The following is a 16,484-nucleotide window of genomic DNA, read 5'->3' on the forward strand; positions in this document are numbered from 1 at the left end:
TTACTTTTTAACAACAAAAATGATGAAGAAAGATTAAAAAAGATGATGATGGATTTAAATCGAGTTTTTACTTGTTTGCATTACGTCTCTCTCAATCTATTGCTAGAAGCATAGAGCACGTTGTTTCATTAATTACGTGAAATTCATTTATTTTTCTTTCGGGAAAATTCCTTAAAAATTCTCCATCTAATTTTTAGTTTGGAAGTTTAATATCCAATGTTATTTGATTGGAAATAAAATGCATGGTTTATTAAATTTTGGTCTATTAATATATTAAGTATATAAAAATTGTCGAATCGAATAAACCGCTTAATCGGATTGACGAAATCACTAATCCCTAAATACACGGGTAATTTGGGATTATCGAAAGACTGCGTTGTCCTTTGCTATTACCCCAAATCGAATTGGGATCGATAAACCCTAATTATAGTGTAATTTCATTAACCCCGTTTTAGTGATTCCGTCAATCCGATTATCGTTTGTTAAGCGGTTTCTTAGATTCAACAATTTTTATATATTTGATGTATTAATAGACAACAAATTAATAAACCATGCATTTTGTTTCCAATCAAATAACATTGGATATTAAACTTCTAAATTAAAATTAGATGGGGAATTTTTATGGAATTTTTTTTCTTTCTTTTGTACTTCGCCTTTTTCTTAACCTTCCATAACAACAACAAATGTTAAAATGTGTTTTTATATATATATAGCATTGATATTCAATTTTTATCCACAAATTAGATTAAAACAAAACTATTTTTCTTTTTCAGTTCCTTTTAGATTAAAAGAAAAAACAGTTTATGTATTAATATATGCGCATTAAAATCCATGTACTGCTGCGTCTTAATTAGAAATTTACAAATTATAAATACCCTCCCATGACTTTTCCTATTTTTATAATAGTCCACCAGTATAACAATTTCTCCCATTCATACGAATATCTTTTAATATTAAGAACGAGAAGCTTCTGTTTTCTTTCGAAGCAAATATAATACAAAAGAATATATACATATATACATATTGGTTAACTAATTAGCGTTAATCAAAATTTATATTTGGGTAAATCTGATCTTAGTTAAACCTCTCCTAAATGGAGTAAGAAACGATTAATCATAGCAATAATGGCAAAAACCCTCAAAAGGATTAGCTTAAAAAATCAATCACCTTTAGAAGAAAAAGCTAATACACTTGATAACCAAAAAAAAAAAGTTACTCTAAATCACAAGTTTGATCGAGTGTTGATGTTAACACTTATTAATTAATTTCTAAACAAAGCATCAAAAAATTTTGTTTAATGTATTTATTATATAAATAAATTAAATTAGGTTAGATTTGAAAAGCCAATGAAGGGGTGTTTGGTGGTCCCAAATGTCGTCGACGCAACTTTGAGGTTTTTTTTTTAAAGTTTTTTTTTTTGTTTTCTAATAATAACCTTAAAATTTGAAGATAATTACATTTTTGGGATTGGTTTTGGATTTACTTTAATAGTTTTGTTTCCTTTTGTTCGTCCCTTATTGGTTCGATCTGTACTTAAAGACATAATATCATTAGTAGAAAATAAGGCTTTGCTGTGGAGATTATTACAACAATGCCATCAATTTTTATTACGAGGAAGCATATTTTTCCTTTCTTTCGAATTATGTTACGTGTCGTAGTTTCGTTGGATTTAGAAAGATATTGTTCAATCTAAGATGTTACATTTGTGTTATATATACTATAGTTTTAACCCAAAAAAAAATTAATGTATGGACCGATGTATAAGTCAACTTGGAATGTTTATGATTATTTTAAAACACCCACGTACCAGTTGTACAAACCAATGGTGCCAAACAAATACTATAATTAAAAACATATTACTATTAAAGATATGTACAAATTAAAACATTTAACGGTAACGTGTTTATGCATTATTAACACGTTAAGAAACCGTTTGAAGTTTTAATATTTTCCTCTCATAATCACAAGGCACCAAAACCTTTTCAATTGCAAACATTTATTGTTATTTATCTAACAAACGGATTAATGTTATTAGGATTAAATAAATAAGAAGATGATTGTCTAGATCTAGCAATGGAGAAAAAAAAAACTAAAGTAGAGATATAAATGTTTTTTAAATGCTTCTTGTGAACCACAAGTACAACTTATCTGATCACTTTTTTTTTTTCCAAGTGATTAGATTTGTGCAAAGTTACTTACTTGCATTTTAGTTTCTAATATTTGTCAAAATAACACTACTAATTAACCTGAAGTCGTCCAAATAGATATATTTTTCACATATTTCCAAACATAATAATATGTACTTGTTATAAATCAATTATACTAAAATATCATATGGTCTCCTTACAGGTTTTGTTATTTATTTTTTTTGGGCAAAAAAAACTTACAGGTTTTGTTATTTTTTATAATCATTTCTATATATAAAAAAAACTTATCACGCATGATGTAATTTTGCTTTTTTATGCTGAGCATCTAAATGTGAATGTTTCTTGAGTTTGGTAGTTGTAACCGAAATATGTATATTGGTGTATGTCAAAAACTTTTCCATAAATCAAGATTTTAAATAAATGGTAGCCACATGAATATTCAACACATGTGGCATATACTGATTCAAAAGTTGAAATCTGAGATGATGAACTTGTTTAGTTAAATTTGGACTATAAGTAAAAATAGTCCCACTACATTCTCAATTTACCCATCATTCTTCTTTTGGATCTTAAACCATTCCACAGTTTAGGCTTAATCATCTACCTTTTTCCCCAATAATGTTCTACACTTCTAATCATCTTGATCTCTTTGCTTGAGAATCACATATCTCTTCCCAATAAACTTCAAAATATATATATATTTTTAAAACAAAAATTATAGACTCTAATATTAAACAAAAATCATAGACTCTTTTCGCATATGAGCATTTCGGCCCCCGACTGGCTCCCCTAGCGGAAAATCTATTTCCGAGAGTGTCATATCATAGTTTTTTTTTGCCGACAAAAAAAAAAGACTGTAATATTGAATAGTTAAAAAGCTAAAAAAATGATTTAAAAATGAACTTTTAACATTTTTATTTTTATGGCATAGATTACAATTTTCTTTTAGGTAATAGCTAATAATCAAGATAAAAAAAATCAAGAACAAAAAAAGACATTCTATTTTATTTATTTATGATTTTGATTACGAAATTGTAGAAATATATTTAACTTTTAAAAGATAGAAAAAAAAACCAAAAACACAAAAAAAAAATGGTAGAAACATTAAAAACGTGATCCAGATTAAAAAAAATTTATGTAACGGATTTTAATTTTAGCGTCTCTATCCGTTTTTTACTCCGCCGAATCTCTCTTCTGTCCTTTTCTTTCTCCCACTCTCTTGTCTTTGTCTTCTCCTCCACCTTTCCCCATTTCCTCAGATTTCTTCAGTCTGTTTCATTCTCCGGTGCATCGCCGATGGAAGCTACGCTACTCAACCCCGCGTTTCACAATTCCCCAAGTCTCAATCTTGCGAATTCTTTACGACCCATCTCCCGATTTTTATTAACCAACTGGAACTGTCGATCGAGGTTTGGCGTGCCTGGGTCTCTCTCCCTCCGTCTCTCTGCAGCTTCTCCGATCCGGTAATGTTTCTATCTTCCGAGAAAGACAGCCGCCATTGTATTTAAAGACTCGTAATTCTTGTGTCTACCGGAGATGTAAAGCTAAAGCCACCGGCTTTTTTAATTTGCTTTCGTCCTTGCTCTGCTTTGTCAGTTTTACACTGAGGGCTTAGCTGCTGCTTTGTCGTCTTTGTTGCAGACAGACATGGTCCTATGGCCTGAGCTGTACGGTAGAATAAAGTTTTGTACTTGTAACGTGTTGGCAGATTTGTTGTCTATTGTTTTCGTATGCACCTTATGTTATAGAATGATCTACCTCTTGATGCTTTAGTGTTTTAGCTGAAGTTGATTAAGTTTTTGGATGTTTTTGTTTTATTAAAGACAAGGTATTGATGTGATTTGGCTATTTCTCACAGATACTCGAGGGGGCTACTACGGGTTGATGAGAGTGAGTATTTGACACTTGACAGCATAAGGCACTCTTTGATTCGTCAAGAGGACAGCATTATCTTTAACCTTCTTGAACGAGCTCAGTATCGCTACAACCCTGATACATATGACGAGGATGCCTTTACTATGGAAGGGTTTCAAGGATCTTTGGTCGAGTTTATGGTCAGAGAAACTGAAAAGCTCCACGCAAAGGTTGGAAAAATATAATCAGCACATCTTTCAATTTTAGTTCATGGGTTCCAAAATCTTCTCTGTGTTGATGATCTTTTTTCTTGAAGTAAGGTGGACAGGTACAAGAGTCCTGATGAGCATCCTTTTTTCCCACAATGCTTGCCAGAGCCTATCCTTCCCCCGATTCAATACCCACAGGTGATTTTTGGCCTTTAAAGGTTTGCATTTCATCAGAACAAATTCACAAATATACTTGATAGTGTCCAAAGTAGATCATATATTTAACAACTGCAAGGATGAGGAACTTTTGCCTTTGAGTTAACAAATTTTGTCTCTCTTCTGTCCTGTGACTAAACCAGGTTTTGCATCATACCGCAGATTCGATAAACATCAACAAGAAGGTGTGGAACATGTATTTCAGACACCTTCTTCCCAGACTGGTCAAGCCTGGGGATGATGGTAATTGTGGTTCAGCTGCTCTCTGTGACACAATGTGTTTGCAGGCAAGAAGCTTCGCATGTATTATTACAAATGGCTATATTAGGAGACTTGAAACTGAAATAACTCATTGCGCCCTCTGTGCAGATACTTTCAAAGAGAATTCACTATGGGAAATTTGTTGCTGAGGCCAAGTTTCGTGAAAATCCTGCTTCCTATGAAACAGCTATCCGAGAACAAGTACTCTCATTTTGTTTCATACTAAATACTCACTCTTTATGCATTATCTGCATCTTCTTTTGTCATAAATTGGCTTGAGTCTTTCCAGGACCGGACACAGCTGATGCGGCTTCTAACGTACGAAAATGTTGAAGAAGTAGTCAAGAAGAGAGTTGAGATCAAAGCCAGAATTTTTGGTCAAGACATAACAATCAACGATCCAGAAACTGGAGCAGATCCTTCCTACAAAATCCAACCTAGCTTAGTTGCAAAACTCTATGGAGAGAGGATCATGCCCCTCACAAAGGAAGTCCAAATTGAGTACTTGCTTAGAAGGCTGGATTAATGTTTTTGAAAGAAGAAAGCATATCATTTGTATTGATCCTAAATTCCAAAGACTATGTGTTGACACAAGCTAGCGAGTCAAGTTAATTTTATTACAGATGTAAAACTAAAGATAAAAATAAATGAACTTGACTTCACAGAATTGGACACCCTACAATGATGTAAGTGCAATTCCTGCGGATTCTCGAACAATCTCGTAAATGCCTATTGCGTTCTCAACAACCAGTAAGACGACAATCAACCATTCTAAGAGATCTGATCGTCGGTTCTGCATCACCTCTTGGAGGAAGTGAATGTTGTGCTGCAGATGAAAAGAGAGGAAATTATATATTTTTTTAAACCAAAACATGACTACTGTCTATCGAAGAGAAAATCAAACTAGTAAATACCATTATAAACTTCAGCTTATAGTCTAGATCCTCAAATCTCTGAGTGAAATCGTAATCTTCTCTTAAATACTCGTATATCTGAGCATATCTTGCCTCTCTCCAAGCAATCTCAGATCTATGAGAGCACGAAAACAGATGAGTTTGACTTATATACAAACATTGTTTCCACGAGATTTCAGAGTAAGCATACTTCCAAAATCATTCAAGAACTCTGAGTTTTATAAGAGTAAAGGTGTATATATAGATCATAGAAAACAACATAAGAACGTGAAAATGATTTAACATTAATAGAATACCTCTCAAACAAACCAACTTTGAGAATCACATCAGCTAGATTAGAATTCGCCTTCCCTACAAGTTGAAAGAGCTTTTTCCTGGTCATCGTGAAAGTTCCGGTTTTCTCCATTGCACGGTTTATATCAGCAAACTCTTCCAACAGCTTGTGTACCTGAGATCATTAAAAACTCAAACTTTCAACATTAACCAGTTTCTTACAGTCTTTCCATACTCTCTAAGTCTGTGACTCTATGTGTGAAACAGCCATATACTTATATCGTTTTAGGACACTGAAAGAACAAGTTACCTGAGAAACAAAGTAATCCAATGCAATACTCTGCCCAAGCACAGTCCCAATTATACGGATGCTATCAGTATCTAAAGTTCTGAGAACAATGTAGTCAGGGCCACCTTTGAATTCCTCAGTCAACAAAGGCTCCTCCTTCACAGCATAATCTAATACAATAAAATCCACAAAAGGTCATTTCATTTGCAAAACTTGACAACTAATGAAAGTAAAGTTATTGTTTTGAGTACTCTGAAAAATTCAAACGAAGTAGAAAGACAGGACACTGACCATCTTTTTGCATAGTTTTAAGCAATCCAGAAGCATGTCTACGAACAATGTCAAGATAACGCTCAACGTCATTGTCATCAATATTAAAAAGAATAGCAGAACCGTATTGAAAGACAACCATGAACTGGCAGTTGCTTACACTCTCCCTCTCATCCAGAGTCTGTGAAGAAGGTAAAACAAGATCAGCATTGACTTTGTCTTTTTGGTTTCTAGACCAACATAAGTTAATCAATGGAATGTCTGCATTCTACTGAGTATCAATCTTACTTGGATTCCAGAAGCAAAATCAGAAAATTTGAGGGCAATAAAATTGGTAGAACGTGAGGTAGGAGGAACAACATTGCATAAGTTTTCAGCTTGCATTGCCTTCAAATCAATACTGCCAAAACAATAACTCTAAGAAACCAAAAATTACAAAAAGAAACACAAAACAAAAACAAAACTTGGAACTTTCATTTTAAGATTCCAAAATCAAAACTTTAACAAGTGAGAGTGTCCCAATATCAAAGGTGCGAGTGATATAACAGTCCCAACAATGCAAAATCAATACCTAGTACTGAGAAAATAGGCTTTGATAGGGATCTTCCCTTGTTCTTCATCTTCCTCTGTTCCAAATTCATATTTTTGATACGCATAAGTCGACCCGGAATCAGAGTCATTGCTGTGAGTCGAAATCGGAGACGGGAGCGATGACAAGTATCGGAAATCGAGGAAACGAGAAGGTACTAAACCAAGCGACGGGTGTTTCGAAACACATGGAGAACAAGGGTCTAGTAGTCTCTTTGACGATTTGAGAATTTGATTACGAAGGAGTAGAGCAGCTACTGCTCTCCATCTACCCATTTAGAGCAAATCAAAAACGAATTATTTTTTTCTTCTCCTCCAAATTTATATATTTGGGAGATATGGTCACGACGAAGCCTCGGTTCTCGCCGCCGGTGACCACAGTTCCCTAATTAAATTAGTGTTCAAAAACGACAGTGTTGTATTACGTCGAAGCGATGCCGTTTTACTTTAATTTAATTTGTATTCACAGTAAGCGCAAAACGGCATCGTTTAAAAGTGTGTGGGGGGGGGGGGGGAGTGGAGTTTAAACGACGACGTAAGAGCCTGATAGGCTTTTAACTTTGTATGTGTCTCATTTCTTCTCTTTGACTGAGACGAAAAGATTCGCTTCTCCGGCGAGCAATTCAACTATCCTCGGTAATGGCGTTGTCTTCTGGGACTCTGAGGATCTCCGCGACCTTAGTATCTCCTTATCATCATCACCACCCTAATCGCCTCTCATTACCTTCTTCTTCCAAGGTCCGATTTTCTTATAATTCTTACTCTTCAAAACTTCTCTTCTCCACAATTTGGGATCTGGGTTTCATGAAATTCGCAACCCAATGTCCCGATTTCGTGTAATTTGTCATACGAACTTAGATTACTAGCTTCGATCTTTAGTTTCTATGTCTGTGTGGGTTAAGAGGAATCTGAAATGCGTCTTACTAGCGGAACAGTTCACAATGTCTCTCTAGCTCTAGATTTGTTTGTTCGTCGCTTGTATTTACGAGCTCTAGAAATTTTACCATCCTAGTTTTTGTTTTCTTTTTTCCTTAGGCACTGGGAAGTGAATGCTAGTGAAGGCCATATTAGATGTGTTTGTTGAAAGGGTTTCTAGTTCACTTTAGGAACAAAACCAACTACTCCATCTCGATGAATCAGCCCACCGTATTTGTAAATTTGATGTGTTTTTGGGGCGACAAAGAGAGTAGATGTGTTCTTGAGCTTGTAGCCCATATTAAGTCTTTTTAATCATGGCGGTGTTACCTTGGGTTACTATTAGACTGTACTGGTTTACTGTTAGATATATGCAGATGTTTTGTGGTGCTGTGACCTGATGTTTTTCTACTTTGTTACAGAACCATTTCATTAAGTTTAAGATGATCTTGATGTTACAGTTGCTTCTTTACGTATTGATGTAGGACGATAACTGAGTTTTTAAATGCATCTAGTTTGAAACTACAGTCTCTTTTTGCTGGTGATGGAACATTTGCAGGTTGATTCAGCGGGTTTCATAAGCATTGGGGCAAACAGTTTGCAAACTCAGAAATTTCCCGGAGTGGCGATCAGCCGTGAAAACACACGTAGTCATGTGAAGGTTTTTGCAAGGAACACGGGAGACTATGAATTAACACAAAGCCCAGCTGAGCAAGAGATAGAGAGCTTTCTCTTGAATGCCATCAACATGAGTTTCTTTGACCGGTTAAACATAGCCTGGAAGGTAATATTCCCATCGCGAGCTTCAAGAAGAAGCTCCAACGCAAGAATCGCAAAGCAGCGGCTCAAGATGATCCTCTTCTCAGACAGGTGTGATGTTAGTGATGAAGCTAAAAGGAAAATCGTCAACAACATCATCCACGCACTGTCGGATTTCGTAGAGATAGAATCAGAGGAAAAAGTTCAGCTGAATGTATCCACGGACGGTGACCTTGGGACTGTTTACTCTGTCACGGTGCCTGTTAGGAGGGTGAAACCAGAGTACCAAGACGTGGACGAGGCTGGAACCATAACAAACGTGAATTACAAAGACACTCTTGATGGTTCTGTTGATGTCAGGTTCGATTTTTATGTCCCGGAGTGATAAAAGAAAGCTCGGTCTTAGAGTTGTTATTTCTTGGATAGTGTCTTGTCTGTTTTGTGTTGCTGTTCTTGAAGTTTAGTCTGGAGGGAACAAAGACAGTTTCGTGACACTCCCCATGTATATATATGCAGCCACTCTCTTATAATTTGTTAACTCTCTTTGGCACGATTTCCTCTATGATAGGGATCATAGAGTAAATCGTCAAGTTAATGAGATTCAATTAGTATACTTCACAGAGTGGATTCGTTAAATTCAATTATTAATGTCGTCCATTGCATAAGCTAAAACGAACTAAGGGTGTTCAATTTGGATATTTTCCAATTCAGTTCGTATTGATCAAAGTATGTATTGTGGACAATAGATACTTGGCCCATAAGCCCATTAACCCGTTTGTGAGCGGAACCCGAATTTTGAAATTGCTCAAGTAATCTCAATCGCTCTATTGTAGTCTCCAAAATTTGAACTTTGGAATTTGAAATTTCCGGGTAGTCTTCTTCTTCTAGCGTTGGCGTTTGATTCGAGATTCGTTCTGCTTGAGATTTTGTTTTGAGTAAAGTGGGATTTGGTATAATCTGGGTTTGAAACATGAGCGGAGATCCACTTCAATTTGAAAATCCTATTGAGGATGCGGTTTCGAGGCTCAGATTCTCCCCTGAATCAAACAATCTCCTTATTGCTTCTTGGGATTCCGTAAGTTTCTTCTCTTCTCTTACTCTGTCTCGGATTTCAAAATTGATACCGTATTGTTTCTCAGAGACAGTGACGAAATGTTGTTGATTATGTAGTATCTGAGATTGTATAATGTGGAGAGCTCTTCGCTAAGTGTAGAATTGTACTCTCAAGCTGCTCTTCTTGATTGCTGTTTCGAGGATGAATCAACTTCATTTTCCTCTGGTTCTGATGGATTCATCCGAAGGTTTGCAATTTTCTTAACCAACATTTTTCAGAGTTTCAAAATGGGATGCTTTTGTTTTTGTATGAAGTGAGCAAATTTGTTACCTTTTCATCAAAAGATCTGATTTTTGTTATAAAATTTAGAACCCACCTAGGCTAATTTAATGATAAAACAATGCTTGTAAGGAACTCATGTGTTTCAGTTACGTATTAGCAATGGAGATTGAGTGCTTCAAAAATTTGTTTTTGTCAGGTACGATTTAAACGCTGGAACAGTTGATAGAATTGGAAGACATGAAGACATTGCAACATCCATTGTATACTCTTATGATAAAGGTCAGTTTGCCACACTTTAAGTAAGTATTAATGATTGTTTTCGAATATGTTGAATTGTGTGATTTGGTATCTGTTTTTAACCAGAATCCAGTGTGGTGCAAAGTGCTTAAATGTTGTCAATTTGATCACTAGATTCTAAGATATTGATAGACAAATGAATGTCCTAACGCATTATACACCTATCTTCAGCCAGAACACTTCCCTTATAGGCTGAATAAAAGAATGTTGGATAATTTCTCGGTTGGTTACGAAATTATATTGGTTACAGTTATGTTTGCGCTACTACTAAGTTAAAATTGGATCTTTGGTCATTTGTACCAAGTAGATATACGTTTCTTAGTATTCAGCGGTTTCTTTTTCAGGTTTTGAGTTTTGAACCAAAAACTTTGATAAAAATTATAGAAATTGTGTTGTTCAATGTTGTTGGCAAGTTGATTCATAATTCATGTTCCTGATTTTTTCCAAACATAATCTTTGGTGCTATGCAACCATTTAACTTCAATGGGTGTGATGCGGCTCAGGTGAAGTGATATCTACTGGCTTGGATAAGAAGATCAAATTGTGGGATACACGACAAAGAGAATGTCTTGTATGTTCGACTGATACTAGTGCAGCAGTGAGATGCATTACTGTATCTGGAAACAACTTAGTTGTTTGCATGGACGCATCAGTTCATATTTACGATTTGCGTAACTTAGATCAAGGTTTTCGACCGTGTGCATCCCAAGTGGAGGTGCCAATCAGATGTATTATCTCTCTACCTTATTCGAGAGGTAAACATATATAGTTTCATGAATCTGTGAGTTTTGGGGTTATGTGGCATAGTTTACACTTTCATTGAATAAATATTGATATTTTACATAGACGAGGGTTCATGTTTTGTTTGGTTTCTAAGATTTATTGTTGCTATTGAGCAGGATATGCAGTTGGGTCAGTAGATGGACAAGTAGCTGTAGATTTCCCTGATACATCGTACTCTAGTGAGACAAAGTAAGTGATGAATGACCACAATACGAAAGTTGAAACATACAAAAATGGTCATCCACTGGTTTGGATTCAGTATTTTATCTTATCATGTGTACCATAAATTCATGGCAGATACAGCTTCCGATGTCATCCCAAGTGTAGGAATGGAAGAGTAGATGGTGTATGCATAAATGCTATCGAATTCAGTCCGTGGTAAGTTTCCCTCATTCACCCTTTAAAGGTACACATGAATGATCGTATGGCTGACTCTTTCTTGTTGGCACAGTGGGTCAGGGGCTTTTGTGACAGGGGACAATGAAGGTTACGTGATCTCATGGAATGCTAAAAGCAGAAGAAGACTCTTTGAGGTTTCAAACATTACCTGCATGACATGTTCTCTCTAGATCCCTTCTTGCTCTTTATTTTCCTTTGTAAATCTCATTTGTCTTTTGTTGATAAAAGTTGCCAAGGTACTCAAACAGCATCTCATCTTTAGCATTAAATCACACTGGAGAGCTCTTGGCAGTTGCATCAAGCCACACTTACCAAGCAGCTGAAGAGAAGTAAGTTTACCTTTCAATCATCACACTCACACAGTACATAAAAAAGAAAAACACTTGTATCGATAACACTCCTCGTGTTTTGCAGGGAAGAAGCACCTCAAGTGTTCATACACAGGCTTTGAAAAGATTTATTAGCTTCCCTGAGGTCTACTACTGTACTTTGTATCTATATTGTTTGTGTGTCTTTTGGTAGCACGTTTAGCTTTAGCTAAGTTGATTTTTGAGTTAGCTGCTACACAGAATTGGACTCGTTTCAGCATGTAATGATTTGTTGTATCATCGATTCATCTCTCAAGTCTCTGTGTTTCAATGTATAACGTATGATTTCGACTTTTAGTCAACTTTAATTTACTCTTTTTGATTCGATGCATAATCCAATTTAATATTTTCTTAAGAGATTAATTATATTTGAGAATCTTTTACAGGACTGCGTAATATTTACGATCTGACTTTTTATTTTATTTAAGAAAAAAGCAAACGTTAAATAAATCTTAACCCTTGATTAATTGATATAATTATTAAGATTCTAAAATCCAACGGCTGAAGAAGACTAATTAACCCTAGATCTCTCTCTCTCTCTCTCGATCACTCAGTGCTCTATAAAAAACAGAACACAACTCGCTGACTTTGCACCAGTATCAAACACTTTCTCTGAACAATGTCGGACGACGAGCACCACTTCGAATCAAGCGACGCCGGAGCTTCCAAGACTTATCCTCAACAAGCCGGTAACATCCGTAAAGGTGGTCACATCGTCATCAAGGGACGTCCATGCAAGGTCTCCTTTTTTCTTTTTCTTTTTTGCTTTCTCTCTTTCGTTTTGTTGATTAGTATTGAATCTAGATTGTATTAGGTTACGTGATCGTTATGATTTTTGAGGTTTAGTGGTGATCTGGTGTTTAGTGCTGAGAAAAATCTCTGTTTTGGTTTATAGGGTTTTTGTGAATCTAGTTTATGACAGATTCTGAAATGACTAGGGCTGATGAGGAGTGTTTTTGAAGTTATGTGTAATTTCTTGATTCAATTTGGTGTTTCTTTGTTATGGGTTTGTAATATATAAATAGGTGGTTGAGGTATCAACATCAAAGACTGGGAAGCACGGTCACGCCAAATGTCATTTTGTTGCACTTGATATCTTCACTTCTAAGAAGCTTGAAGATATTGTTCCTTCTTCCCACAATTGTGATGTGAGTCCTATGATGATTGAATATATTATATACATCTGTGGTGAAGTTTGTAATTTTGACTCTAATTCTGTTTTTCTTTGAGCAGGTTCCACATGTGAACCGTGTTGATTACCAATTGATTGATATCTCTGAAGATGGCTTTGTATGTGACACTCTCGTTCTTATTAGTTCAACTTTTGTGTTTTTGACCTTTGTCCCATATTGAAAGACTTTATTGAATGACATTAACAGGTTAGTCTTCTGACTGATAATGGTAGCACTAAGGATGATTTGAAGTTGCCAACAGATGAAGCTCTGCTAACACAGCTCAAGAATGGATTTGAGGAGGGAAAGGATATTGTTGTGTCTGTGATGTCTGCAATGGGAGAGGAGCAGATGTGTGCTCTCAAGGAAGTTGGTCCAAAGTAATAAGTAAGCATTTTTGTCTTGCCTCTCTTTCTAATGTATCATCAATTTGACTTGACAGAGTCAAATGTTATAAGAACACAATTTGGTCCTTTACTTTTTTGGGTCTTCTTATTAGTAGTTTAAGCAAGCCCACATGTTTCATGTACGACACTTAATATCTCTATCTTGTTATTGGTTTTGGTTGTGGAGAAGTTACTGTTTGAAACCAAGTTTTGTGGTAAGGATATATAGTGACATTTCGAACGTAATACTGAAAATGTGTGACAGTTCACATTTGCTATAGTGGATTATGCATTAACCGATATTGTCAACTGTTTAGCATTGACAGCTTAGTACATACTAAAATGGTGAAGAAGATCTAAGCATTATTACGAATTGACGATTTTTGTCATTCACACAAAACAGACTTGACTATCAAAGAGATAGACACATATTTCTCAAACCATTAGTTTGGCTTGCAAGGAAACATACAAAATACCCCAAGAACCTGAACTTTTAAAATTCTAGGGCCCTGCTTAAGCTTAAGCTTGCTTATGTTATGGGATGGGCTTGTCTAGTGCCTACATACAAACTTTTACATCAAGGGATTTGAGGTTTTTGGTGTTAATTAAAAACATTAATCCAAGATTTAGACTACTATTTAACTAAAAAGCACTTTTCTTCATAACCAATCAAGTAGTAATTGCCCCGCACAGCTTATAATTGCTTCCACGATTCACATCAGCCTCACAAAATTTAAGAATCATGAGTTGTGTGTGTAGGGGGAGGGATATGCTTTGGGATATATAAATGAAACACTTTTGAATGGGGGGGGGGGGGGGGTCTCAACTCTCAAATGAGAAGAGAGTATGAATGAATGAAACCTACAAAAAAAAAACTAAAATAGAAATTAGGAATAATGAGGAGAAGAAGGGGTATATGACTATATAGTATAAAGATAGAGTGAGTCACGGGCATGGGTATAGGAGGGAGAGAGGCAGAAGGGGGTAGGGGAACGTGCCTAAAGGTGAAGAACCAAGCAAATGAGAACAACGTCCTTCTCTTGCTGTATATGTATGTCCCCATCTACTTCATTTTTTGTATTATTCTTTGCTTGGCTCCGTATGTAATTTAGTATATGTATATCCTATCACAATATATATTAAATAAAAAGAAATCGAATTTTTAATATGTTTAATTTGTCCTGCCTAAAAGCTGTTTAATGTTGTCGTATCCTTTTTATTTCTTGTTTATATTGACTTTGTTGTCACCATGGTTTTGACTTTTTTTTCTTCTAAAAACAAATTTTGCATTGATTCCAAAGACATCTTTCTTGTCAAGTATTCTAATCTGTCTAGTCTATATGTTTGACTTGTGTGATTGGGAGTCACAGTAACAGAAGAGATGCTTCACAAGTCTTTTGCAATTGTAATTGTACGAGTGAATATAACCAAACATTATATAGCTATGCAAGTTTTGTGATTTTTACCAAACATAAAATTACCAAGCATGAGTAAAATTATTAGTGCATATCCATAAAACTCTATACTTGTAATTTAAAAAAAAACTCTTTAGAATATGGTGTGAGTCATCAACCGTCTAATTCATAAAAGATTGTTTTTAAAAAGTCTTAAATGATTACAAATTATACGTTTTTTAAAAATAATTTATCGTTTACTCACCTTCTAAAAATTCTTTATACACCTGAATTTTTGTGATACTAAAACTTTATGAAAAATTTAGTAGTAGTAGTAGTTTAAGAAAACAAAACATAAAAGTTATGGTTTCTTTGGAAATTGGTAAATATTGTATTCATTGGAATCGTTCAAGGTTAGTTGCGACTTGCGACCGGGGAAATCTCGATAAACAACAAACCATCCGTATTCACCGGTGGGTAGCTTCCTTGTTTTTATAAACATACTTAAACCTGACTTAAGTACTAAACTATTCCTAGTATTAGTTAGTACACAGACCACCTTAATTACTATTCAATTACGTGTTTTTTTTTGTAGGATATTTATAAGAATGCTTGTCTTTGTCTCGACCTCATCGGTTTCTTCTTTTATCGATTTTTTAAAAATAGTGCAAATCATCTCTTATACCAAGAAAAAAAATAAGAATATGAAGTTGGAAAACGACATACATAAAGAGTTCCTTCGATATTTATTGCTTCACATTTACTCCTTCACCCACACTCCCACCTTTTGTCCCTATTTTTTTTTTTTTTAGTTTTTTAAAAATATATTAATTTCTAAGTTTTAACGAACAAAATATTCAAATAGAATTTTCAGTTCCTACACTAAATTATATTTCGATTTATTACATTTTCCCACGCATTTTAAAATTTTCTAAAAGAAAAAGAATAAACAAATAGTATATAAAACCTTATAATAATATCCAAACTGCCTTGGACAAAGATTAAGGTTTGTAATGTTGTATATATATACACGCAAGAATGAGTTTTGTTTTTGCTAAGTTTGGAAAGAAAAAGTACCAAAATAATCTAAGCAATCGAAATGTAACTTTTATTACCAAAAAACAAATATATGTTTTCAAAACATATTGCATTGTCTTCGGCCGTTACTTTCATAGAGAGTTTGTGTCAGAAAGAATCGATACATGTTTTATCACGAAATTTCTCAATCAATTCAACCAAAAAGACATTAAACACAAATTCCCACTTCCCTTCAAACAAAAAAAAACACCCATAATTCTTTTCGCATCTGCATGCAAAAGTCGACGTACATATTAATTTTTTCTTTTATATGAAATTACACAGAAAAGACATGTAATGTAAGACATTGGCTTTCGATCCAAATGACCCTTTTTATGAGAAGTAGCAATAAAAAAGGCAAACCCAAAACCAACAAAGAAAAAAAAGTCTTACAAAAAGTTCCATCTTTCTGACATATAAGAGACAATCTACTACTACTCAAGCTTTAAAAAATCTCTAACCACAAATAAAAACCACATAAAATTTACGGGAAAAATTCATTTAATCTTCCCTCGACCGTCGTTTTCGTGGTGCTATGTTCTGTCACTCTCGGGCCTCGAATATTGTAAATTCAAAT

The 16,484-nt window shown here is 34.8% G+C and overlaps 5 protein-coding genes across 5 annotated transcripts; 4 read left to right on the forward strand and 1 right to left on the reverse strand.

Annotated features, from left to right (window-relative positions):
* Positions 1-3,315: 3,315 nt before the first annotated feature.
* On the forward strand, positions 3,316-5,346 carry LOC17894854 (chorismate mutase 3, chloroplastic). The gene is made up of 6 exons (XM_023788345.1): positions 3,316-3,610; positions 4,006-4,231; positions 4,322-4,408; positions 4,570-4,713; positions 4,796-4,888; positions 4,977-5,346. The coding sequence occupies exons 1-6, from the start codon at positions 3,444-3,446 to the stop codon at positions 5,211-5,213; spliced, it is 954 nt and encodes a 317-aa protein (XP_023644113.1). The 5' UTR covers positions 3,316-3,443; the 3' UTR covers positions 5,214-5,346.
* On the reverse strand, positions 5,216-7,401 carry LOC17895650. Its single transcript, XM_006302349.2, has 7 exons — positions 7,005-7,401; positions 6,722-6,833; positions 6,455-6,614; positions 6,185-6,333; positions 5,898-6,049; positions 5,602-5,716; positions 5,216-5,513 (listed from the first exon to the last, which is right to left on the reverse strand). Exons 1-7 carry the CDS (start codon positions 7,295-7,297, stop codon positions 5,364-5,366), a joined length of 1,131 nt encoding a protein of 376 aa, XP_006302411.1. The 5' UTR covers positions 7,298-7,401; the 3' UTR covers positions 5,216-5,363.
* A 196-nt stretch (positions 7,402-7,597) lies between these two features.
* Positions 7,598-9,313, forward strand: LOC17894010 (cell division topological specificity factor homolog, chloroplastic). The gene is made up of 2 exons (XM_023788320.1): positions 7,598-7,759; positions 8,496-9,313. The coding sequence occupies exons 1-2, from the start codon at positions 7,661-7,663 to the stop codon at positions 9,078-9,080; spliced, it is 684 nt and encodes a 227-aa protein (XP_023644088.1). The 5' UTR covers positions 7,598-7,660; the 3' UTR covers positions 9,081-9,313.
* A 180-nt stretch (positions 9,314-9,493) lies between these two features.
* LOC17894266 (mitotic checkpoint protein BUB3.3) lies at positions 9,494-12,202 on the forward strand. Its single transcript, XM_006301877.2, has 9 exons — positions 9,494-9,770; positions 9,866-9,996; positions 10,228-10,310; positions 10,832-11,083; positions 11,228-11,300; positions 11,409-11,489; positions 11,563-11,644; positions 11,739-11,839; positions 11,925-12,202. Exons 1-9 carry the CDS (start codon positions 9,666-9,668, stop codon positions 11,959-11,961), a joined length of 945 nt encoding a protein of 314 aa, XP_006301939.1. The 5' UTR covers positions 9,494-9,665; the 3' UTR covers positions 11,962-12,202.
* Positions 12,203-12,460: 258 nt separating this feature from the next.
* LOC17894651 (eukaryotic translation initiation factor 5A-3) lies at positions 12,461-13,643 on the forward strand. Its single transcript, XM_006302883.2, has 4 exons — positions 12,461-12,617; positions 12,904-13,026; positions 13,112-13,168; positions 13,258-13,643. Exons 1-4 carry the CDS (start codon positions 12,498-12,500, stop codon positions 13,432-13,434), a joined length of 477 nt encoding a protein of 158 aa, XP_006302945.1. The 5' UTR covers positions 12,461-12,497; the 3' UTR covers positions 13,435-13,643.
* The last annotated feature ends 2,841 nt before the right edge of the window (positions 13,644-16,484 follow it).

The sequence above is a fragment of the Capsella rubella genome, unplaced genomic scaffold, assembly GCF_000375325.1.
Source record: "Capsella rubella cultivar Monte Gargano unplaced genomic scaffold, Caprub1_0 scaffold_2, whole genome shotgun sequence".
Classification (NCBI taxonomy): domain Eukaryota; kingdom Viridiplantae; phylum Streptophyta; class Magnoliopsida; order Brassicales; family Brassicaceae; genus Capsella; species Capsella rubella.

Bases quoted from the DNA above. Each gene is read 5' to 3' on its own strand.
- LOC17894854 (XM_023788345.1), top strand. From the start codon at position 3,444: ATGGAAGCTACGCTACTCAACCCCGCGTTTCACAATTCCCCAAGTCTC. The intron at 4,714-4,795 runs GCAAGAAGCTTC...CCCTCTGTGCAG, and splicing joins GTGACACAATGTGTTTGCAG to ATACTTTCAAAGAGAATTCA. The intron at 4,889-4,976 runs GTACTCTCATTT...GAGTCTTTCCAG, and splicing joins AAACAGCTATCCGAGAACAA to GACCGGACACAGCTGATGCG.
- LOC17895650 (XM_006302349.2), bottom strand. From the start codon at position 7,297: ATGGGTAGATGGAGAGCAGTAGCTGCTCTACTCCTTCGTAATCAAATT. The intron at 6,615-6,721 runs GTAAGATTGATA...CCTTCTTCACAG, and splicing joins ATTTTGCTTCTGGAATCCAA to ACTCTGGATGAGAGGGAGAG. The intron at 6,050-6,184 runs GTAACTTGTTCT...TAATGATCTCAG, and splicing joins TGGATTACTTTGTTTCTCAG to GTACACAAGCTGTTGGAAGA.
- LOC17894010 (XM_023788320.1), top strand. From the start codon at position 7,661: ATGGCGTTGTCTTCTGGGACTCTGAGGATCTCCGCGACCTTAGTATCT. The intron at 7,760-8,495 runs GTCCGATTTTCT...GAACATTTGCAG, and splicing joins CATTACCTTCTTCTTCCAAG to GTTGATTCAGCGGGTTTCAT.
- LOC17894266 (XM_006301877.2), top strand. From the start codon at position 9,666: ATGAGCGGAGATCCACTTCAATTTGAAAATCCTATTGAGGATGCGGTT. The intron at 11,084-11,227 runs GTAAACATATAT...GCTATTGAGCAG, and splicing joins CTCTCTACCTTATTCGAGAG to GATATGCAGTTGGGTCAGTA. The intron at 11,645-11,738 runs GTTTCAAACATT...TGTTGATAAAAG, and splicing joins GCAGAAGAAGACTCTTTGAG to TTGCCAAGGTACTCAAACAG.
- LOC17894651 (XM_006302883.2), top strand. From the start codon at position 12,498: ATGTCGGACGACGAGCACCACTTCGAATCAAGCGACGCCGGAGCTTCC. The intron at 13,027-13,111 runs GTGAGTCCTATG...TTCTTTGAGCAG, and splicing joins CTTCTTCCCACAATTGTGAT to GTTCCACATGTGAACCGTGT. The intron at 13,169-13,257 runs GTATGTGACACT...TGACATTAACAG, and splicing joins ATATCTCTGAAGATGGCTTT to GTTAGTCTTCTGACTGATAA.